The 17,872-nt window shown below is 40.1% G+C and overlaps 1 protein-coding gene across 1 annotated transcript; it reads right to left on the bottom strand.

The window, feature by feature from the left end:
* Positions 1–146: 146 nt before the first annotated feature.
* Positions 147–17,432, bottom strand: LOC103154603 (dapper 1). The gene is made up of 4 exons (XM_007575939.2): positions 16,601–17,432; positions 4,585–4,717; positions 4,110–4,220; positions 147–3,576 (listed from the first exon to the last, which is right to left on the bottom strand). Exons 1-4 carry the CDS (start codon positions 16,829–16,831, stop codon positions 2,087–2,089), a joined length of 1,965 nt encoding a protein of 654 aa, XP_007576001.1. The 5' UTR covers positions 16,832–17,432; the 3' UTR covers positions 147–2,086.
* Positions 17,433–17,872: the final 440 nt, after the last annotated feature.

Consider the following 17,872-nt stretch of genomic DNA (forward strand, 5'->3'; position numbering starts at 1 on the left):
AGAGAAGTATTCATTCCCAGGTAAGACTTCGAGTTGGCTCCGAGGTGACCTTCAAATGATCCAAAAAGAGTTTAAAATGTACTTTTTAAGACAATATTGAGGAAGGTCTAGCAAACAATATTTTCCCATGCCTATATCTTTCTTTATTTTTATCAATAGTTTTTATATCTTGCAGGTGATCCTTGTGATTGACTGGTGCTCTGTCCTGGGTGTACCTTGGCTATGGTCTACTCACCACTTAAGATAAGCATTACCCTCATGATACTGTAAGGAATAAATATTTATCGACAATGAATTAATGTATTCCATATTTCCCCAAGATTTTTTTTTTGAGAAATTATTAGAAAGAAAAGTTGCACAACCCTTGGCAAACAAACTGAAATCATTGAGAGTGTTTAATCAGTGAGTTTACAAAGAATCATAGATATGGCATAACATTATTTTATCTAACAGCTGAAGACTTAAGTCTAATTAAGCAGGTGAGTGAGCGCTTTAATACCTCAAGAAGTTGTTGGATTGGGAAAAAAGAATCCAAGTGAGATAACAGCCAGCTGACTAAACGAGAGTAATGGTCATAAAAATGCAGCAAAAGATGGACCTTGTGCATGCATGCTAAGATGTTGTTGCAAGTTCAAGCAAAATGAACAAGTTGTAAAAGGGAAAAATTAAGGCAGACCAGTGGGGACATGAAAGCAGTAGGACAGGAAAGCTCAAGGTAAAAAAAAAAAAAAAAAAAAAAAAAAAGCATGTTTGCAAAATAAAAAAGACCCAAAACATACAGAAAGAAATAGGGCCATCCTGTAAAAAATAAACTGAAAGACATATATGTCTTTTAACAATGAAAAGTGAAACAAGAACCATCATCATGCAACCAGAAGAACGAAAGAAGTGGGGACTTAAGGTTTCTTTTGTTACTAGACACCCAATTACTTTTTGTCTCTTGACATGTTTCAGCGTTCTACTTCCCTCTTCGTCAGAGGTCTCCCAGTTGCTGCTCGTTTGATGTTTGAAACAGTAGCTGGGAGTCCGCTGACAAAGACAGAAGTAGAACGTTGAAACATGTCAAGTATGTCTGAAGAGACAAAAAAGTAATTAGGTGTCCAATAACAAAGAATCACTGAGACCTTTTACGTATAGATACAATGATTTTTATTGGAACATGAAAGAAGTTGGCTACGAAGAAGCAAACATGGAGAGTGGATAATTAGATTAAAGAAGGCAGTAGTGAAGTAAATATGTTGTGCTCAAGAGGACAATGCATTTTATTTGGTGGCACTCATTGAAATTCATTGGAATTAAAATTAATCATCTCTAACCTTACCCGGACAAAGATCACAGCCGGAAGAAAATACGCGAAACTCCACAGTCAATAATGATTTGGGGTTTTGAGACCGACAACAGGACAAATAAAGTGGAAAATGTCCTTCAGGAAATGCAACTCGTTGTCACTACCAGCAAACAAATTGCAATCCAGTTGGAGATACATAAAATGGTGCATGACATTGTTCAAGAGATTTCATCTACATCTTCTGCAAAAATTGTAATTAACTAAATTAAATTAATGTTTATCGTTTTTGAGGTACACTTTACATTGCCAGAATACTCTGTGATATTCATTAAATTAATTTTGTGTCGTAGCTTTAAATATTTTTCATGTATTTTATGCAGGTGGTAGCAAATTCTTGAACCCCACAGTCCAGGTCTGATTAATTTAAAAGGCAATAAACATAAACAGAAAAACAAAAAAGCAAAAACAAAAAAAAGCAAGTTCAATTGCTTAATTTTATGGCTGTTTCTATTAGCACAGTGTAACATGAACCAACGGGAATAGGAGGGTGCCCATCATTTTAGTATCTGATGGTTGTCGAATTGAAAATTATTTCAACCAGGCGGAAAGCGGAGGTGATGCTATAGTTTCATCATTTTTCTGAATGTAAATGCATTTCATCAGGGATATGGAAGAGGTAGGTTTATTTTAATGAATGGATTTTATTATTTAGTGTAGGATTCGTGGCCATAAGCAGCAGCCATGAAGATGTTCAGAGCCGTTTCATACGTTCATGATACAGGTTGCGTGAGATTAGACTCAAACAGTGGTCATGACTTTTAGTGACCCTGTTCGGAATCTGAGTATCTTCTTTTTGAGAGCGTGGGAGGCTTTGATCTTGACGAAGGCTTTGGGCTGAGTCGCAGCACTGGCAGTGGCTTGCGGAGATGCAGACGACGATGAAGAGGTAGAAGCAAGGCGAGGCGGCAGCTGCTGGGGCCACACAAGGCCCCCGCTCTCATCCGAATCGCTGGACAGCGAGCTGGATGGCGGGGAGTACACCTCGCTCATGCTGGATTCGGACTCTGCGGGGGCAGCCCCGGCGTAGCCCTCCTCGCTGTGGCACAAGGGGGCACGGGCCTGAGAGTCCAGGTGCCAAGGCTGGGCGTGCTGATGGTGGGACTGGGAGCAAGAGTGACCGTGACGAGCTTTTCGAGAAGAACGTTTATGTGGCTGCGCTGCATTCTGGATCTCTCCCTCATCCTGGCTGAGCTCCAGGTTGGAGCACCAGCGGCGGTTTCCACTGTGGCCCTTGCTGGCCACCTGGGGTGCAGTGACTTGGCTTTGGTTCTGGGCAGGATTGGTTCGTCCCAGACGCCTCTCTGTGGTGCCGTACCTCCTGTCAGCAACCACTCTCTGTCCTGGGAGGCTGTTTTCAGAGTGGGTTCGGTTGGTTTTGTTGTTTGCCTTTTTGGATTTCTGTCGATCGTTGTGATTCTTTTTAGGAGCTTTGGACTTTGAATTGGACTGATCAGGAGAGGCAGCTGCTCGATTGACCTTTGACTGTTCAGGTTTGTAATGTCTGGGGGACCGTACAGGAGCATGACAGGCTTGTCCTGGGATATACTGAGCACTTACTAAATTGTGTACTTGGTAAACAGAGGGTTGTGGATGTATATAATGTTGGGGGGATGGAGGTTCACAGGAAAGGTCAACGCCACAGTTTGGCTCCAAGGAGGGCAGAGGTGATGGCAGTCTCCCCATCAGGGGGTTTGGTCTGGGCTGGGGGTAGGAAAGAGGCAAATAACAACCCTCCTCAAAAGATGGGGCCTCTGCCCTTCGGGCTTCCCCCTCAGGCAGGTCACAACCCCATTCCTGACTCTTAAGTTTTGCCGATAGGTCAACATGGGGCTGACAATGGGGGTCAGGAAGACGTGGCTCTGTGGTTAAAGAGGGAGTTCTCCTGTGTTGGGAGCTGTGTCCGGAGGCCCCGCTGTATGTGGGGTCAGGGGTCAGGGTGGTGCGAGGCTGACATGGCCGCGGTAGAAGAGCGTAACGCTGGATGAGACTCAGCATGTAACCTTCCACTCTGAAAGCCTGCTGGTAGTCCTCCTCTGTGATCTGATCCTCTGCAGGCTGCTGCTGCTGCCAGGTGTGGCTGGCAACGCTGGTGTCCCACCGCCAAGAGTCCCCAACTGAGCCCTCCTCTACAATGCCCTCTAGTGGTGGGTGAGGTGCAGAGAAAGAACGTGGAAGGCTGGGCCGAATAACTGGTACATCAAATTCCCCATTCAGCATGAAGTTGTCTCCTAAGTATCAAGAGAGACAATGCATGCCGTCAACCTAAGCTAAAATTTTGTATGACTATAAGCACAAGCTATGGTAACCATTTGAAACAATGGTTACCATTGTTTCAAACTCTAACTTACAAGTTAGAGGTTGGCCTGTAGGCCAACCAAGTTGGCCTACAGGCCAACTTGTAGGCCATAGGCCAACTTGGCCTATTTTATTTATAAAATAAAAACATTTTATAAATGTTTATAAAATGTTTATAAACATTTTATAAAATGTTTATAAAATTTAAAATATTTTATAAACATTTTAAATGTTTATAAAATAGAGTTCGCATAAACTGCTGTGAAGTTCTTAAGATTTAAGTTCTTTAAGACTATAGAAGTCCAATTTCTACTTTGCCTTTTGGACAAGCTGTTGGCTTCAACCTCTGCAACTGCAAACTAGACCAGAGATAAATAGTATAATCTACAGCTTGTATCTAACAGAACATTATTTCAAATAACCTTGGTTGGTACCTTTAGGTAAACCACTTCCTAAGTTTTCTTACCTAAAGACTTTGGTCTGTCATTGGTGTAAGTCCAGGAGGAGACAGGCTCAGGGCGCTCAGCTGAGGAGGGTTTTCCTTTTGGTGATTGTCCCTCACTTGAATCATAAAATCCTAGAACCACACCAACACAAAGCATATGTCTCATTTATCATACCTTCCTGTTAACTTCTCGAAAATATCCTGCTGGGTACTGACAACTTCAAATCGCATTTTGAAAATAATCCACAAAACTCATTTACCAGCTCCCAGATTGTGAATAAACAAGACTAGCAGAAGGAAATGAAACCTCATTATGGCTACAGTCTGAATAGTTTCAAGATAATTGTTTTGTCTCATAATTATTTTATTCAACACCATGCTTAGCTGCAGTACTAAAAATTATTCAATCACAAGGAGCTTTTGAATTTGGAAAATTCTTAATTACATGGCTGACAGATTTGTGGGGACAGGAAAGCTTTTAAACAGCGGGAGTTACCAGAACTCGGCCGACTGTCACCGGCGTCTCGTTGAGCTCCCTCACAGCAGCCGTCGTCGATGTCAATCTTCAGATCTTCTACCTGCTGTTCTAGCGCCTGCATGAGGCCCCATGGAGCGCTGTGGAGAGCGCTCTGCAACACAAACACATGCAGATTGTTTAACTGCTTTCTCTATTGTTCTGCACTGTTGACATGTGATCTTGTTACAAGGATTAAGAAGTAACACATGGCAGTTCAGCTATCAAACCAATACTTGGAATGAAAATACTTTAAGTTCCCGGAAGAGGCACAGCTGTATGTTTTCGCTGCGTGCTTTCCCAGCTGCAGATCTTATTTTGTTTGACACTCATCTGTCCTGAGTGTTTCTGCAAAGCCGAGTTGTGTCCATTTATTTGATAGATATGAAACAACGAGATGAAACACAAAAGAAGTGATTCTTTTTCAAGTTGCGCGAGCTGATAAACAAAAGGTCTTCCTTAAATGATTTGGGGATTAGCTTGCTTTCATCTTATGACAAAGAAAGAAAATGGCACAAATGAATCAAGACTAAATGTCAAAACAAATAAAAGAACAAATCACATGTATATTTTTGTGTACCCAAAGTACAAATATGGTCACTGCAAAACGCTGCTGTGCATTATTGAAGTGAATCCATATGGAGCAACGATATCTGACGCTATGTGCTCCAACATCCAAGGGGGCTCAAATGGAGGGCAGTCAGTTGGAACATGAATAATTCAACGATGTCTGATGGGTAGGGGGATGTACTTTAACTACGCTGGGGGCGTACGCGCGCACACACATGAGCAGATAATGACTCATTCTGTTTAAATAGGCAAATGTGATGAATGACAAGAGACAAATTTATGATGTGAAATTCATTTAAAAACACTCATTATGTTCTTGTTAAAATTTAGGTTGGGTGATATGGACTTAAATGTTTGTCAGAATATTTTGTGATACTTCTAGTGCTAACAATAACTGATAAACAGTTTTTGAAAATCATTTGCAGTCTTTTATGGCTGGGACTGCAAGTCACCGCCAGCACACCCCTACAAAAACACAAATGCTGGTCTTATTTGATAATTATAGTAAATGACAATCATTACAATAATTGCTCATTCATACCTTCAACAAGATCTTGACAATGTATTATGAAGATACAACAGTGTTATTGCATAGCATGAGAATATACATGTATGCGCTTTATACTGTATGTACCGGACAAGTTATTTTTTTACACAAATTACTTAATTTTCTCTTGAGGTCTTTTATGTTATGTTTTTTTATTTCCAGTGTTTGTTTTTATTGACATTTGAAATGGCAGACAGACAGAAAGAAAAAAAAAGAAAGAAAGGAGAACAAAGGAAAGAATGAAAAAAGAAAGCAGGAAAGAAGAACAAAGAAAATAAAAGAAGGGAGGGAAAAAATTGCACTGACAGGGAATCTAGACACGCAGCTTTTGGTCACCCTTTAAGTTGTTGCCAGGCTGGCTCTGTCAGATGGTGACATCATCTGACACACACTCTAACATCTGTGGACACTTGCTCGCAACCTTGTCTGGATTTGTTAACAAACACTATTGTGTATCTGTGACTTCTGAGGATAATGCATTGACCTGTAATTCCACACCAACTGCTTGGAAAACCTTAAAACCTACCAGGTCTTCAAAAATCCAAGGATTTTTAAACTCGTTCTTGTTTCCTCCACAAGGTGGTAACATCCAGACTACATGACTGTAAAAACAAACCTAGGTCTTACGGGTCTTTTGGTTTGTTGGGGCTAATGCCGCTGACACTCAGGTCTTCTATTCCAGCAGGTTGAGCATGTCTTTGTGACAAGGTGACACTATTTACACTGTGGACCTTCTGTAATGAAGCGTCTGCTGCTGTTTCTGCTCTCCTGCACTTCTTTGGTCACTGTCTTTGTTTCCCAGGACCAAATTGAACACTGCCGTGAGGAAAGTGATCAGTTCAGTTGATGAGATATCACCAAAAAGCTCATTAAACATGCTGAACCGAGATCTTTTCTCTTTCACTTGGAGATGGTACACTATTTTAGAGCAGTCATTTGTTGGATTTGACATATTTTGCATACAATTCATACAGACGCTGATGTTTCTGACAGCAAAAATGTTAAGTCCCAATTTCTGAATAAAAACTATTTTCTTTGTTAAGTCGATTGATGCCCAAACACCTGCAAAAAGGCATTATTACTTAATAAGGACTTGCAGTTTCTCATGTCTATGTTTTAGAAGATTTTGGTATTACTAATCAGCAATATTTCTTAAAATAGAAAGTCACCACCATATATGGATGAAGATGTTTTATATGTTTTTAAAACCCTGTGTAAGGTTCATTAGGTTTCCAAGACACTGCTTTCAGACAATACTTCTTTTGACGTCGTCCTTGTCACTTCACCTTGTGAACTCACTTTTGAGCTACCGTCCCTGCTATCACTGCTGTCATCAGGACAGACAGTGTTATGCAGCATCACCGCTAACAGACAACTTTAATATGAGCCATTCTTTAATGCCTTGTCATTGCTTTCTTAACATATTTCTCAACTTGAGACACGAAAATGAATAAAGTACCACGAGCTACAAAACCCATACAGAAGTTATATGTAGCGTTACACATCAGTAATTAAGGGATATAAGGGGTTCAAAGCACAAAACAGCAGCCTACAGATGCATTGTCATTTTAAAATTTCTAAGCATGTCCTGTGTCAATGACATGTTTTGAAAAGGAAAAGTTGTAAAAATGTTTACATGTGTGCTCTTCACCCAACCACTCTAAAGTCTATTTGTCCTGCTTTTGTTTCCATATGTGCCTCATAATGCAAATAACCGCTGTTTTAGGGCAAATAACCCAAGCGATGCTTCCAACATGACCTCCTGACCTCAAACACCGTCTTTCTTTGTGTCGACAAGGCTGCTTATTGTCTTACTGTACACAAAGCCCCAGCATTGATGCATGAATATGTTTTGAGTGGAGAGCTTCGCTTCGGCTGCTGTTAGGACGGTTGGGCAAGGAAATGGCCTGGAGGAAGGGACGCTGTTGGAAATCGACTAATCAATGATCCTGTTTCATGCAATCAATCTCTCACCACCTCTTTAGGTACTCGCACATACACAGGGACTCATGTTGACACACTTAAATCCAAAATAATAATCCTGTACAAACAAACTAATCTTAGTGGACGAGGAGACTGTGTGGTTCATATTAAAACAGGGTTTGTTTTCTCAGACTCACTGACAGATCTCACACTGGCATGCTGACAATGCGTGCACTGTAGCACTGCTGCTTTACTGCATCCTGTGTCCCACAGAGGTGGGGGATGTGGGAGACAGCAGACGCAGTGAAGCCAGACTCGCTTGGAATCAGAGCTGTTACAAAGCGGGCAAACAAAACATCTGGGATGCTTGTGTTACAAATGGAACAAGTTCACAAATAAGTTTCACTTGACAACAGAATCATATCAGAAGAAATAAAGACTAAAAAAGACCAAAGAGTTGGATGCTTTATCTTCATCAGCATGAAGGCAGAACGAAATCAGCCAGATGCAAGAAATTGTGCAGGTCCAAAAAAAAAAAAAACATAATGGGGCGTTTGTCCGTTAAAAATATGTCTAATAAGTTAACAGCATTGGAATGTTTTGAAATTTCTCCAAAAATATGTAGTGATAGCCATGTTTGTCCAGATCTAAAACGTGTCATTGACGCAGGACATGTTTAGAAATTTTAAAATGACAATGCATCTGTAGGCTGCTGTTTTGTGCAGTGAACCCCTTATATCCCTTAATTATTGATGAGTAACGCTACATTTTACTTCTGATCAAAATGATGTGGTTTTACTCTTAACTCAATAATTAAAAATTAAAAATTAAAAGTGCCCTTTAGAACTAGAGGATATCCAGAAAGGTTTAAGGAGATTTGGGAACTAATTTGTTGAATTTTTGGGAGCACAGTTCCAGGGTGATACTGTAAGACTGCTGCATTTTAAGTACGGGTGTTTCGGTTAGCAGGTTTAAAATTTAATATACATATAATAGTAAATGCGTAGCGTTTCTCGTCTCCTAAGGTAGTGGTAGGTCTTAAAAGTTCTATGTTCCTCTTACTCCTTTGTCCTTCCATCCTAAGGGCTAAATGTCCATGGCTGCTCATTTGTGCTGTAGAACAACTACAACATGGTCTGAAATAAGGACACTTTCAGAATGTAGAGAAGAGGGGAGACAAGGCATGCAGCCAGCGGGCCCGACCCTATGTAATTAAAGCTATGTTGTGACTGGATCCACACAGAGAAGTCTGTGGGAGGCTGGATCCTCACACATGCACACGTATGCGCACACACACACACCGACCCTGCCCCCAGTTTCACTAGTTGACTCAACTTATGATCTCTTATTTTCATAAGCTCATGGTCATATTTTAAATCCCTAATCTCAACAGTGTAAATGTTTCTTTAAGATTCTTTCATTCCAGTTTGACAGAGGGGCTATTCTGAACAGATGCGGTGTTTATATAGCAGAGTCCGTGAGTACACTCTTGACTCTGTTCTACAGTGGTTGGTAGGAAGCAGGTTGAGTTGAAAAGAATCCTTAAACAGACACGAAGCGAGCTCAGCTTATGTGTTAAGAGATTTTCAACCTACTTAGAGTCCACTTAAAAGTTGTTGGATACATGATTTGACTATTTTCTGAAGGAGCATAATTATCTGAGTCTAAGCAGGCAACCAAAGTAACCCAAGAAACTGAATGCTAGAGCGAAAGCAACGGAAATCAGAGAGCAAAACACGCAAATTGTCTGTGACTGACAACTGATGTGCTGCAGTTCTAACACCAGAACACACACGACCTGATGGCTCATCACACACTCCTGCAGAGTACGGCAAGCAATTCATCACACAAGCCAATAATAATAATACAGAATCCTCTAAAGCACATTTCCATCATTCACTTCTTCCCAGTCATTTGTTTGAGGTTTCAGCTCCATAAATCAACAGCAACTTTCTTCCAATCTGGAACAATCTGATGACAAATAGAGATATTTATATAAATTTATCTCTTTGCTATACAGCTCCACAGCTGTTGGTTATAAGTTTCATTTTGGATGTACAGAATAAATCAACAATTCACCTTAAACACAATTCAACGTAACAAAAATCTATAAAGCCATCTTCCTGCATACCCTTCGTTTAAAAACTAGTAAAAAGTGTGTTCAACTTAATGAGTGGAGACGACTTACATACAGTCTTGTTTGATTACATGTTACAGTGGGCTACGGTATATATCTGCATTCACAATAAAAATGTGGATTTGATTAAACCCTTCGATCCACAGAGTTAATTTGAATGATTTGACTTTGGTTTCAAAAATCAAGCTCTCATCTCCTAATTGACGCATGTGTGTCACACGTTCATGCAAAATTCATATAATCCCTTCCACCCTCTCCAAACTCTCTCAGCAGGGTTGCTCAGAGGCAGGTCAGAGCTCCATGCTTTCTCAGCTGCTGTCTGGTGTCCCGCAGCTGTCAGCACCTTCATCACCACACACACTGTATCCAGGAAAAATAAGGCCCCCTCACTCTGTCTGGGGACCCACTGTCACATCGGAAACACACACGCACCAACAAACACTAACACCCGAGCGGTCTCCAGGGTCAAATGTTTCTCTGCCTCGCTTTACTGGCTCGGACCTGTATAGAAGATGAGACTGGAGGCGGAAGGGGGTCTCGGGCGCAGATGGTGACCTGATATTTACGAAGTCTCAATCTGAGAGACTTCAGCTAAATTAAAGTTGTGCAGAAATTCCTCAGAGGAAATTCCAACTTAATTATTAACACACATGGATGACCAGAACAATTGATAAAAATCAATCAAGACACAAGCTGACCTGTTTTTTTAGTTTTTTATTTTTATTTTAAGTTTGTACTCAGATGTGGGGCGCAGAAACTCTGGTGCGCATTGGAAACACATGCCCGTCACGTAGCTATTTCTCAAAATTCAATTTGTACTAATCTTGTTTGGAAAGAGAGACGGCCAAGGTTCTGATTCGGACGTGGAGTCAGACCTCAGAGACTGCGTCATGGCACCGGATACAAGGCCCACTTATGCACGCCTCGTCATCTGACTGAGATCGGCATGATTAGTATTCTGCTCCATATGTGTCTTTTGTTAGACCACCAGCGGAGCAGGGGGCGCAGACACAGCCAGGGAGGAAGGAGGTGTGGAGATTAGATACTCTTTTTTTTAATGCTTTATTTTTATGACAGCGCATTGATTGAGAAAAAAAAAACAAAAAACATAGAGCCTTACCTATAAAACGGGATTGATAATTTGCATCTATTTAACTTGGGTACCTTCAAATCTGCAATTTCAGTAAATTTATGTTAGATTAACTGCTAAAGGGCAATTTTAAAAATGCATTTGTACCTTTAAGATTCTCTGTTGTGCAACGCCAGAAAGCACCCTAATATCTTACTGGAAGTACAAACAATATAAACAAAATAGGTAATATAATAGGTCAGTAAAAGGAATCTCTGTTGGGATCCAATTGTCAGTATAGAACCAGGAAGGAAACCTTCAATGTTTCCTTGATAGTCTTTTTCTGTTCTCCATATTAAAAAGGACAAAATTGGGTTTGATTAAGACATACAGTGTTACTGAACTTTTAAAATGTGTTTTAAAAGAAATAATGTGAACCTTTTAACTGACAACCACAGCTAAGATGTTTCACCACAGGGTTAAAAAGTTCACTACCAATTTATCTTGTAGCAATAGCGCTGTCACCAACCCTAGTTAAAGCTTGATACAGGCTTTTATTCCTTCACCAACAAAGAAACTTTCTTATTAAATCTCTTAATGTTTTAAAAGTTGATACATATATGTAAAATATTCCCCCTCACAATGTTCTGATCATCCAGTACATTTAAGTTTCAGACACAGACTATCTGAGCAAATACAAACAGACATTTTTAAATGGTTATTTATCAGGCTTAAATAGCTATCCATACCAAACTGGACTTATGTGAAAAAGCCATTGCCCCCTTGCTAATTCATAAATTGGATGTGAATATCCACATATTTTCAAGAGCCAAGCATATTTTTATGAACAATATACAGATACAAATGCCCCATGACCTGTGCAATCAAGAAATCACTCAAATAGAATCTGTCACACTGCCTGAAGTAGAATAAAACAGGGCTAATGTAATCACCCAAGTCTGAATCATGTCTATTGTGAAAAATAACCTGATTCTGTACGTTACATGACTCAGACTTGATGCATGTTAAGACTCTTATCTTGGTCACGAAATACCTCACCGCTAAAAATATACCCACAAGCTACCAAAAAAAAACAAACAAAAAAAAACAAAACAAAGGTCTCTAGAAAGTGTCTTTGTAAAGGGGAAAAGGTTCCTTCAAGAGACAGAATTGGAGTCTGTGATTTCCAAAAAAATAAAAAAGAAAGGTACATTTAACAGACAATACTAATAGCCCTACTCGAAATATTAATGTATTGCGACCTGGAGTTTTGGCACACTAAGCCCTCTCTGCATACCATGTGGCAACAGGCTTTATAATGAAGCAGTGAAGTCTTCAAAACTGCCCTAGATGGACCGTCTCGCTACAAAGAAGCAGCTGCAGGGCTCTCACTGATTCAGCGTTATGGTGAGTTGTATTTTTCATATACTATATTTGTTTTTGTGGTATATCTTACTTTAAAGACTTATGTTGTCACAGTGACTAGCAAGCATTAAGGGGCAGAGAGGATGTGACTCATGTTTGCTGTTGGTGTAGTGTTATAGGGATGCTGCTAATAAAGTTACAACTACACATTGGATTTATATTTATTATTGTATTTTAAAAACACCCCGGTTTTTATGCCAGATCTTAAAGGCTGGTTCATGAATGTGTTGTCTGTTATTCAACCGGTCCATGAAAGGGTTACAAAGACATTTTACTAAGAGTTTTAGAGTACAGGAAACTACAGTGAGAGTCATTTTCCACAAAGAAAGGCAACATGAAACAGTGCAGAATCTTTCCAGGAGTGGAGAGCAAACCAAAACTACTTCAGGGAGCATCAACCTCTCATCCAGGAGGCAACAAAAGAATCCAGGACAACATCTAAAAACATCCAAACAATAATGAGACAAACATGACATCCAAGGAAGAGCTATGAGACCAAAATCACTGTTAATAAATTAGAACACAAAGGAACAACTAACATTGTTTTTAAATGTCTACACGATTTTCAAGATTTTCCTGGTATTCTGTGAGCGGATGAGACAAATTTGAAAGGTGTGTGCCTCAGCACCTGGCATTAAACTAAAACAACATTTTAGAAAAACAAAATCACAATATGGTGAACCAGCTACAGTGTGATGAACTGCTTTGCTCCTTCCAGATGTGGCCAATTATTTTGTAATTCATGAAATCATTAATTCTGCTCTTCAGTAGAAAATACTGAGGATGGATTGCCTTTGTTTGGTTTGTGACCTTAAGGTCAAGCAAACTTGGGTTGGCTTGGGTTAGTTGTTGAGTGCCACATTTAGATATTAGGGGTTGATTTCTTCCCCCCCCTCCCCCGATTTCCCCATGAAAAAATGCCTACTTTAAAATTACTTTCTGTGCTTCTTACATTAAAATTTGTTCAACCATCACATTAAAGTCCGACCCGACATACAGAACGAAAGAAAAATCTAAAGCAGGCAAATTCTTTTCACAGGACTGTATATTTATTCATAGTAACCCATATAACCACAGGGTTGCCAACTCTCACTAAAGCTTTCCTTTTATTTGCCTCCTTTTGTTCCTTGGTCAAATGTCTCTCAAGATAAGAAGAGTGTTTTTTCCAAAAGGGAAAGTCTTTTTATGCACTGCATCTTGTGATCAGTCATTCTAAACCACTGTATTTGGATTTCTATGAAGTCCTGATCTGTGTTGTTTCTTTGCACCAGCTCAATTTGGGATCTATTCTTACAAAAAAAAATAAATAAATAATCCTTTCAACATATGACTACCAGATTTACCTGCCCCTGACATGCTCCATCAACTCTCATTGGATTGTCTTGACCTACAGGCTTGCATGGTTATGATATTTCTGAATTTCAATGAAAGGGGAAGAAAGATTATTCTACAAAGACTGAGTTGTATCTCACACAAGTTGCTTACTTTGGTTGCCTAGAGCCATGCATCAAACGGCATGCAGCAAACCTGGGACTAATTATACACACAGATTTTCATAGTTTCAGAACGGTTTCGTCCAGTTGAGACAAATAAGATTGAACTAGTTTTCTCAAGCATTACCTGAAGAAAGTAGCACACACTTTTATCTAAGTTTGTCTCAACTACTGCAATGTACTTTATACCAGACAGGCATCACTTTCATTTCTTCAGCTAGTTCAAAATAATGCTGTCTGTTGCTTTTGTTGTCTGAGCACATCGCACAGATTCTGTCCTTTCTCCGGTATTAATTTTAAAATCCTGATGTTGGTTTTTACATTTTCTTATTTTTATAGCACCTTGTTTTTTTTAAACATACTCTATATAAATAAATTATCCTGGAACTCTGGAGATGCTTGACTTCTAATTATAAAAATCGATTATTTTCCCTAAAGCAATAACTTCACGACGTCCAGTCATGATGCGGTGGTGGTTGTTGTTGTTGGACCCAAATGGAGAGACAGAGGTGGCAAATGGATTAGGAGATTTAATGAAAAGATAATTAAGAACGTACAAAACTCATTGGGAGCCAAGTCAAAAACACAAACCAAAACAAATCCATAGAAGGAGACCAGCAGGGAGACACAAGGAGAACACGTGGGTTTGTGGCAGGAGTAGACGAGAGGATCTGGCGAGTGGTGAGTAAGAATGAAGTGATTAAGTACTGGGGAGGTTGAATGCTGAACAAAATACCTAGGCTGATGAGCTAACAGGTTGCAGGTGTGAGTGGAGGGAGCGGCTGACAGACTGAGGAGAGGAAGAGGGAGAAAATGGCACAGAGGGGAACAAGGAAGAGCATAGGCAACAGGAAATAATCTAACACTGAAGAATAACCAGACTAAAGAAACAATTCTACTAGAGTGGCAGAGAAGAACTAGAAACAAGAAATAAACATGATAAACGAGAATCACTAAAGAAGAACTGAAGTGGAAACAAGGCAGAACTAATAGAAAAAACTAAGGAACACACACACACAAAAAAAATTGACAAAACCCAAAACCAAAACATCCGAGAATCTAACCCCTAACCCTAATTTAACATTTGAACACCAAAGCCTATTTTCATATTGTCTATTCAAAACTGCAGTGTCATCCCATTGTTTGCTAAACACTTAACTATACCTACAATTGTTTCTCCCATCAAATTTCAGTCAGAAGTTGGCAACTCTGACTAATCTAGGCCATTCTCTGAGGGACACTGAGGAACATGACGAATGAAGCTCTTATTCAAGAGAACCAACATTTTCATTTAAACTATAATCAGATTGTTCAGGTATAATTCTGGTTGACAAAATGTGAACAACTTCTATGGCTTGAACTGAATGTCTTTCAGAATTCCTTTTTGCCAGCGCATAAAGTCAAATGGTTTGTTCTTCATTTTTAAAAGAAAAGAAAATTGCTTTTAGATTGAGGCATAAAACACTAGTTAAATAAATGAAGCCCACTTTGCCGCTGGCAGAGTATGTCAGGCTTAATTTTTCTTTGCTCTTGCTAATATGTGCCCTCCTTATCCTCTTGGTTTTCATCTCAATATGTTTTTAATCAACTTAATCCTTAAAAGCGTTTACTTATATTCTACATAGCTGCAGAGAAAAGTTTGAGCTCTGTGTGAGAGCACAACATGGATTTCAGGAAAATTTGACAACAACATAACACAAGCAAAGCGGTTTGTGTAGGAGGGCAGAGTGGGATGGACATATTTCATTATCAAAGATCTTCAGGGATCATTTAGAGTCAAGCTGTTGTAAAAGCTTTGCAATAAGGTCAGTGCATTCCATTAGGATGACATTAAAATTTTTAAGATGTTTCCTGCAGAACAGCAACAACATTGGTCAGACTTTGAAACAAGCCTAATTCTTCCAATTCGCCCCACCATGCATGCACCAATGTGACTGTTGTCATATACTGTCTTTTGCAGACATTGTCATGCATGGGGAGCAATCATCATTGCACAAGTTTCCTCAGTCAAACTCTTGCTCAAACACCTATGCTTAAACCTTTTGCAGCTCGTATGCAACTCGGATGTTTTTGGACTATGTTGAAATCTGTCTAAAGTTGCTTTTCCACCAAACTGTTTACTGACAATGTAATTTATCTTGATTCTTCTCCCTCTTCTGACGTCATTTACTTATATACACAGCAGGGTATATAAGTCTCCTGTGGGAAACGCTCTTCTCCCGTACTTAAACTTTTGCTTGTCTTGATTAACCCAGTTTTCTGTTCTTATAATCCTGACATTGTCACAGAACGGCAGGCGCAACTTTACAAAAGCTTTGCGTCAAAAAAAGTAAAAATATCTAAAAGACAATATAGCGTCCATTTTCAGCAGCGTAGACGCGAATTTTCTTATTTTATGATGTGCAGAAAGCACAAATGAGAGCTTGTTAAGGGGTGAGACCTACAAAAGTCTTCAACGAGGGAACAAAGGGCCATTAAATAGAGGGTCTGTGCCACAAGCGGCGGCTGCTCCTCCCCCTGATTTCGCTACCCACAGGCATAAATCTCAACCCAAAGCACAGAAACGCATTACAGCCTTTCATACAGAGAGCCTATTTATCAAGTTGGGTAACTTTTTTGCAGTTAGAGGTCATCTCAGTACAAAAGGCGCTGGCCCAACGGCAGAGTCCATGCAACGGTCAAGCAGCTCACAATGGAGATTGTCTGCGGGCTTTAAGATATTTGAAAGTGTGTAAGCACTACAAATGACATGACTAAAAGAGGGGTAAATTAATGCTGTTTGGGCCTAAGGGGATTCAAACGGTAAAAAAAGACGCTCAGCAGAAACTTCTTACCAGCTGACGCCTGAGCGTCAAGTTTTCCTGGCCCCAGCTGCTGAAGTATTCCAGCTCTCCTCTTGAGCCATCCTGGGCTGGAGGCTCTCCCAGAGCCAACGCTCCCAGCACAAGACACTCCTGCCTCTGTCTGCGGAGCTCCAGCTCACACAGCCCGGCCAGACTCGCCTCCAAGCGATCCTTGGTTCTACTGCGCTCCACGGTTGCTGGAAACGAGAGCGCACGCTGCATCTCCACCCAAAGAAAAATCCGCTATAAGGTGCAGAAAAAAAAAAAAAAAAAAATCAAAACCGGGCAAAATTTGTTGGTGGTGGTGGCCTTTTTTCTTGTCTTCGGTTGGTTCAGATTTAGGAGAGCAAACGCAAACTACAGAGGATCAAATTCCATCCCATTCCTCGTGACTGCGCGGTTATCTTGGAGCAGCGGCATGGTTCCTCCAACCTTCTCTGAGCTGCACATTTTTTTTTTTGACTCGCAGCTGTCAAACGCATCCTTGGAGCCCCGCCTTCGGCGGAGCGGCCACGGAGGGAAATTGGGGGAGTCATTCCGCTTCTCCTCCTCCACCCACTTTTGTAAAATCAGTTTCACCAGTCATTGGATCCTGGAGGCTGGGCTGAGGTGCGGAGCTCTAAAGTGTCCCATCCCCCTTGATTCCTTACAGTGACGCGTCGACCTCACCCATCCCAGGACTAATGGACTTCCAAGGGGGATGGTTATATTTCCATGATTAAAACACTGGGATCTGGAAAACATTTCTTGTGTTCACATGAAGATAAAAAACAACAACAGAAGCAGCAGAAAAAACAACAACAACAACAACAAAAACGCCAGAGATGCGCCAAGTTGGACTACCAAGAGAAAACAATTTTGACAGATTTGTGTTGCGTGCATGACATTGTTTAAATTATTCAGTTATATTTTTCACTGAAATAGTAATTAAGTTATTTTTCTAACCTATTCCCTTTCCGGTTGCTCCATATCGTAAAGGAAATTGGAACTCATTCAGACTGCAGTGAAAGAATGTTTAGATTTCTAAGTGAATCCTGGATGATCATTTAGTTCATTTTCTGCCTGAAAACATAAATAATGCATTCATAGTCAGGTACATATCTTCAAGGTACAGTCATATCACATATAAATTTACACTCAGTGCCAGACAAGTCAAGCCAGAAGGAATGGTAGATTAAATATTTAATTTCCAAATAGCTGCCATGTCAGACAATGGGAACCATGTCTAAGACTTTTTAAAGATTATATATATATATATATATA

Source organism: Poecilia formosa, unplaced genomic scaffold (genome assembly GCF_000485575.1).
Source record: "Poecilia formosa unplaced genomic scaffold, Poecilia_formosa-5.1.2 Scaffold392, whole genome shotgun sequence".
NCBI classification, from domain to species: Eukaryota; Metazoa; Chordata; class Actinopteri; order Cyprinodontiformes; family Poeciliidae; genus Poecilia; species Poecilia formosa.

What these genes read in the sequence shown, in the direction of transcription:
- LOC103154603 (XM_007575939.2), bottom strand. Translation starts at nt 16,831, where the DNA reads ATGCAGCGTGCGCTCTCGTTTCCAGCAACCGTGGAGCGCAGTAGAACC. An exon ending in TGACAGTCGGCCGAGTTCTG is followed by an intron (nt 4,221 to 4,584) that starts GTAACTCCCGCT and finishes GTGTGGTTCTAG; the next exon opens with GATTTTATGATTCAAGTGAG. An exon ending in TGACAGACCAAAGTCTTTAG is followed by an intron (nt 3,577 to 4,109) that starts GTAAGAAAACTT and finishes CTTGATACTTAG; the next exon opens with GAGACAACTTCATGCTGAAT.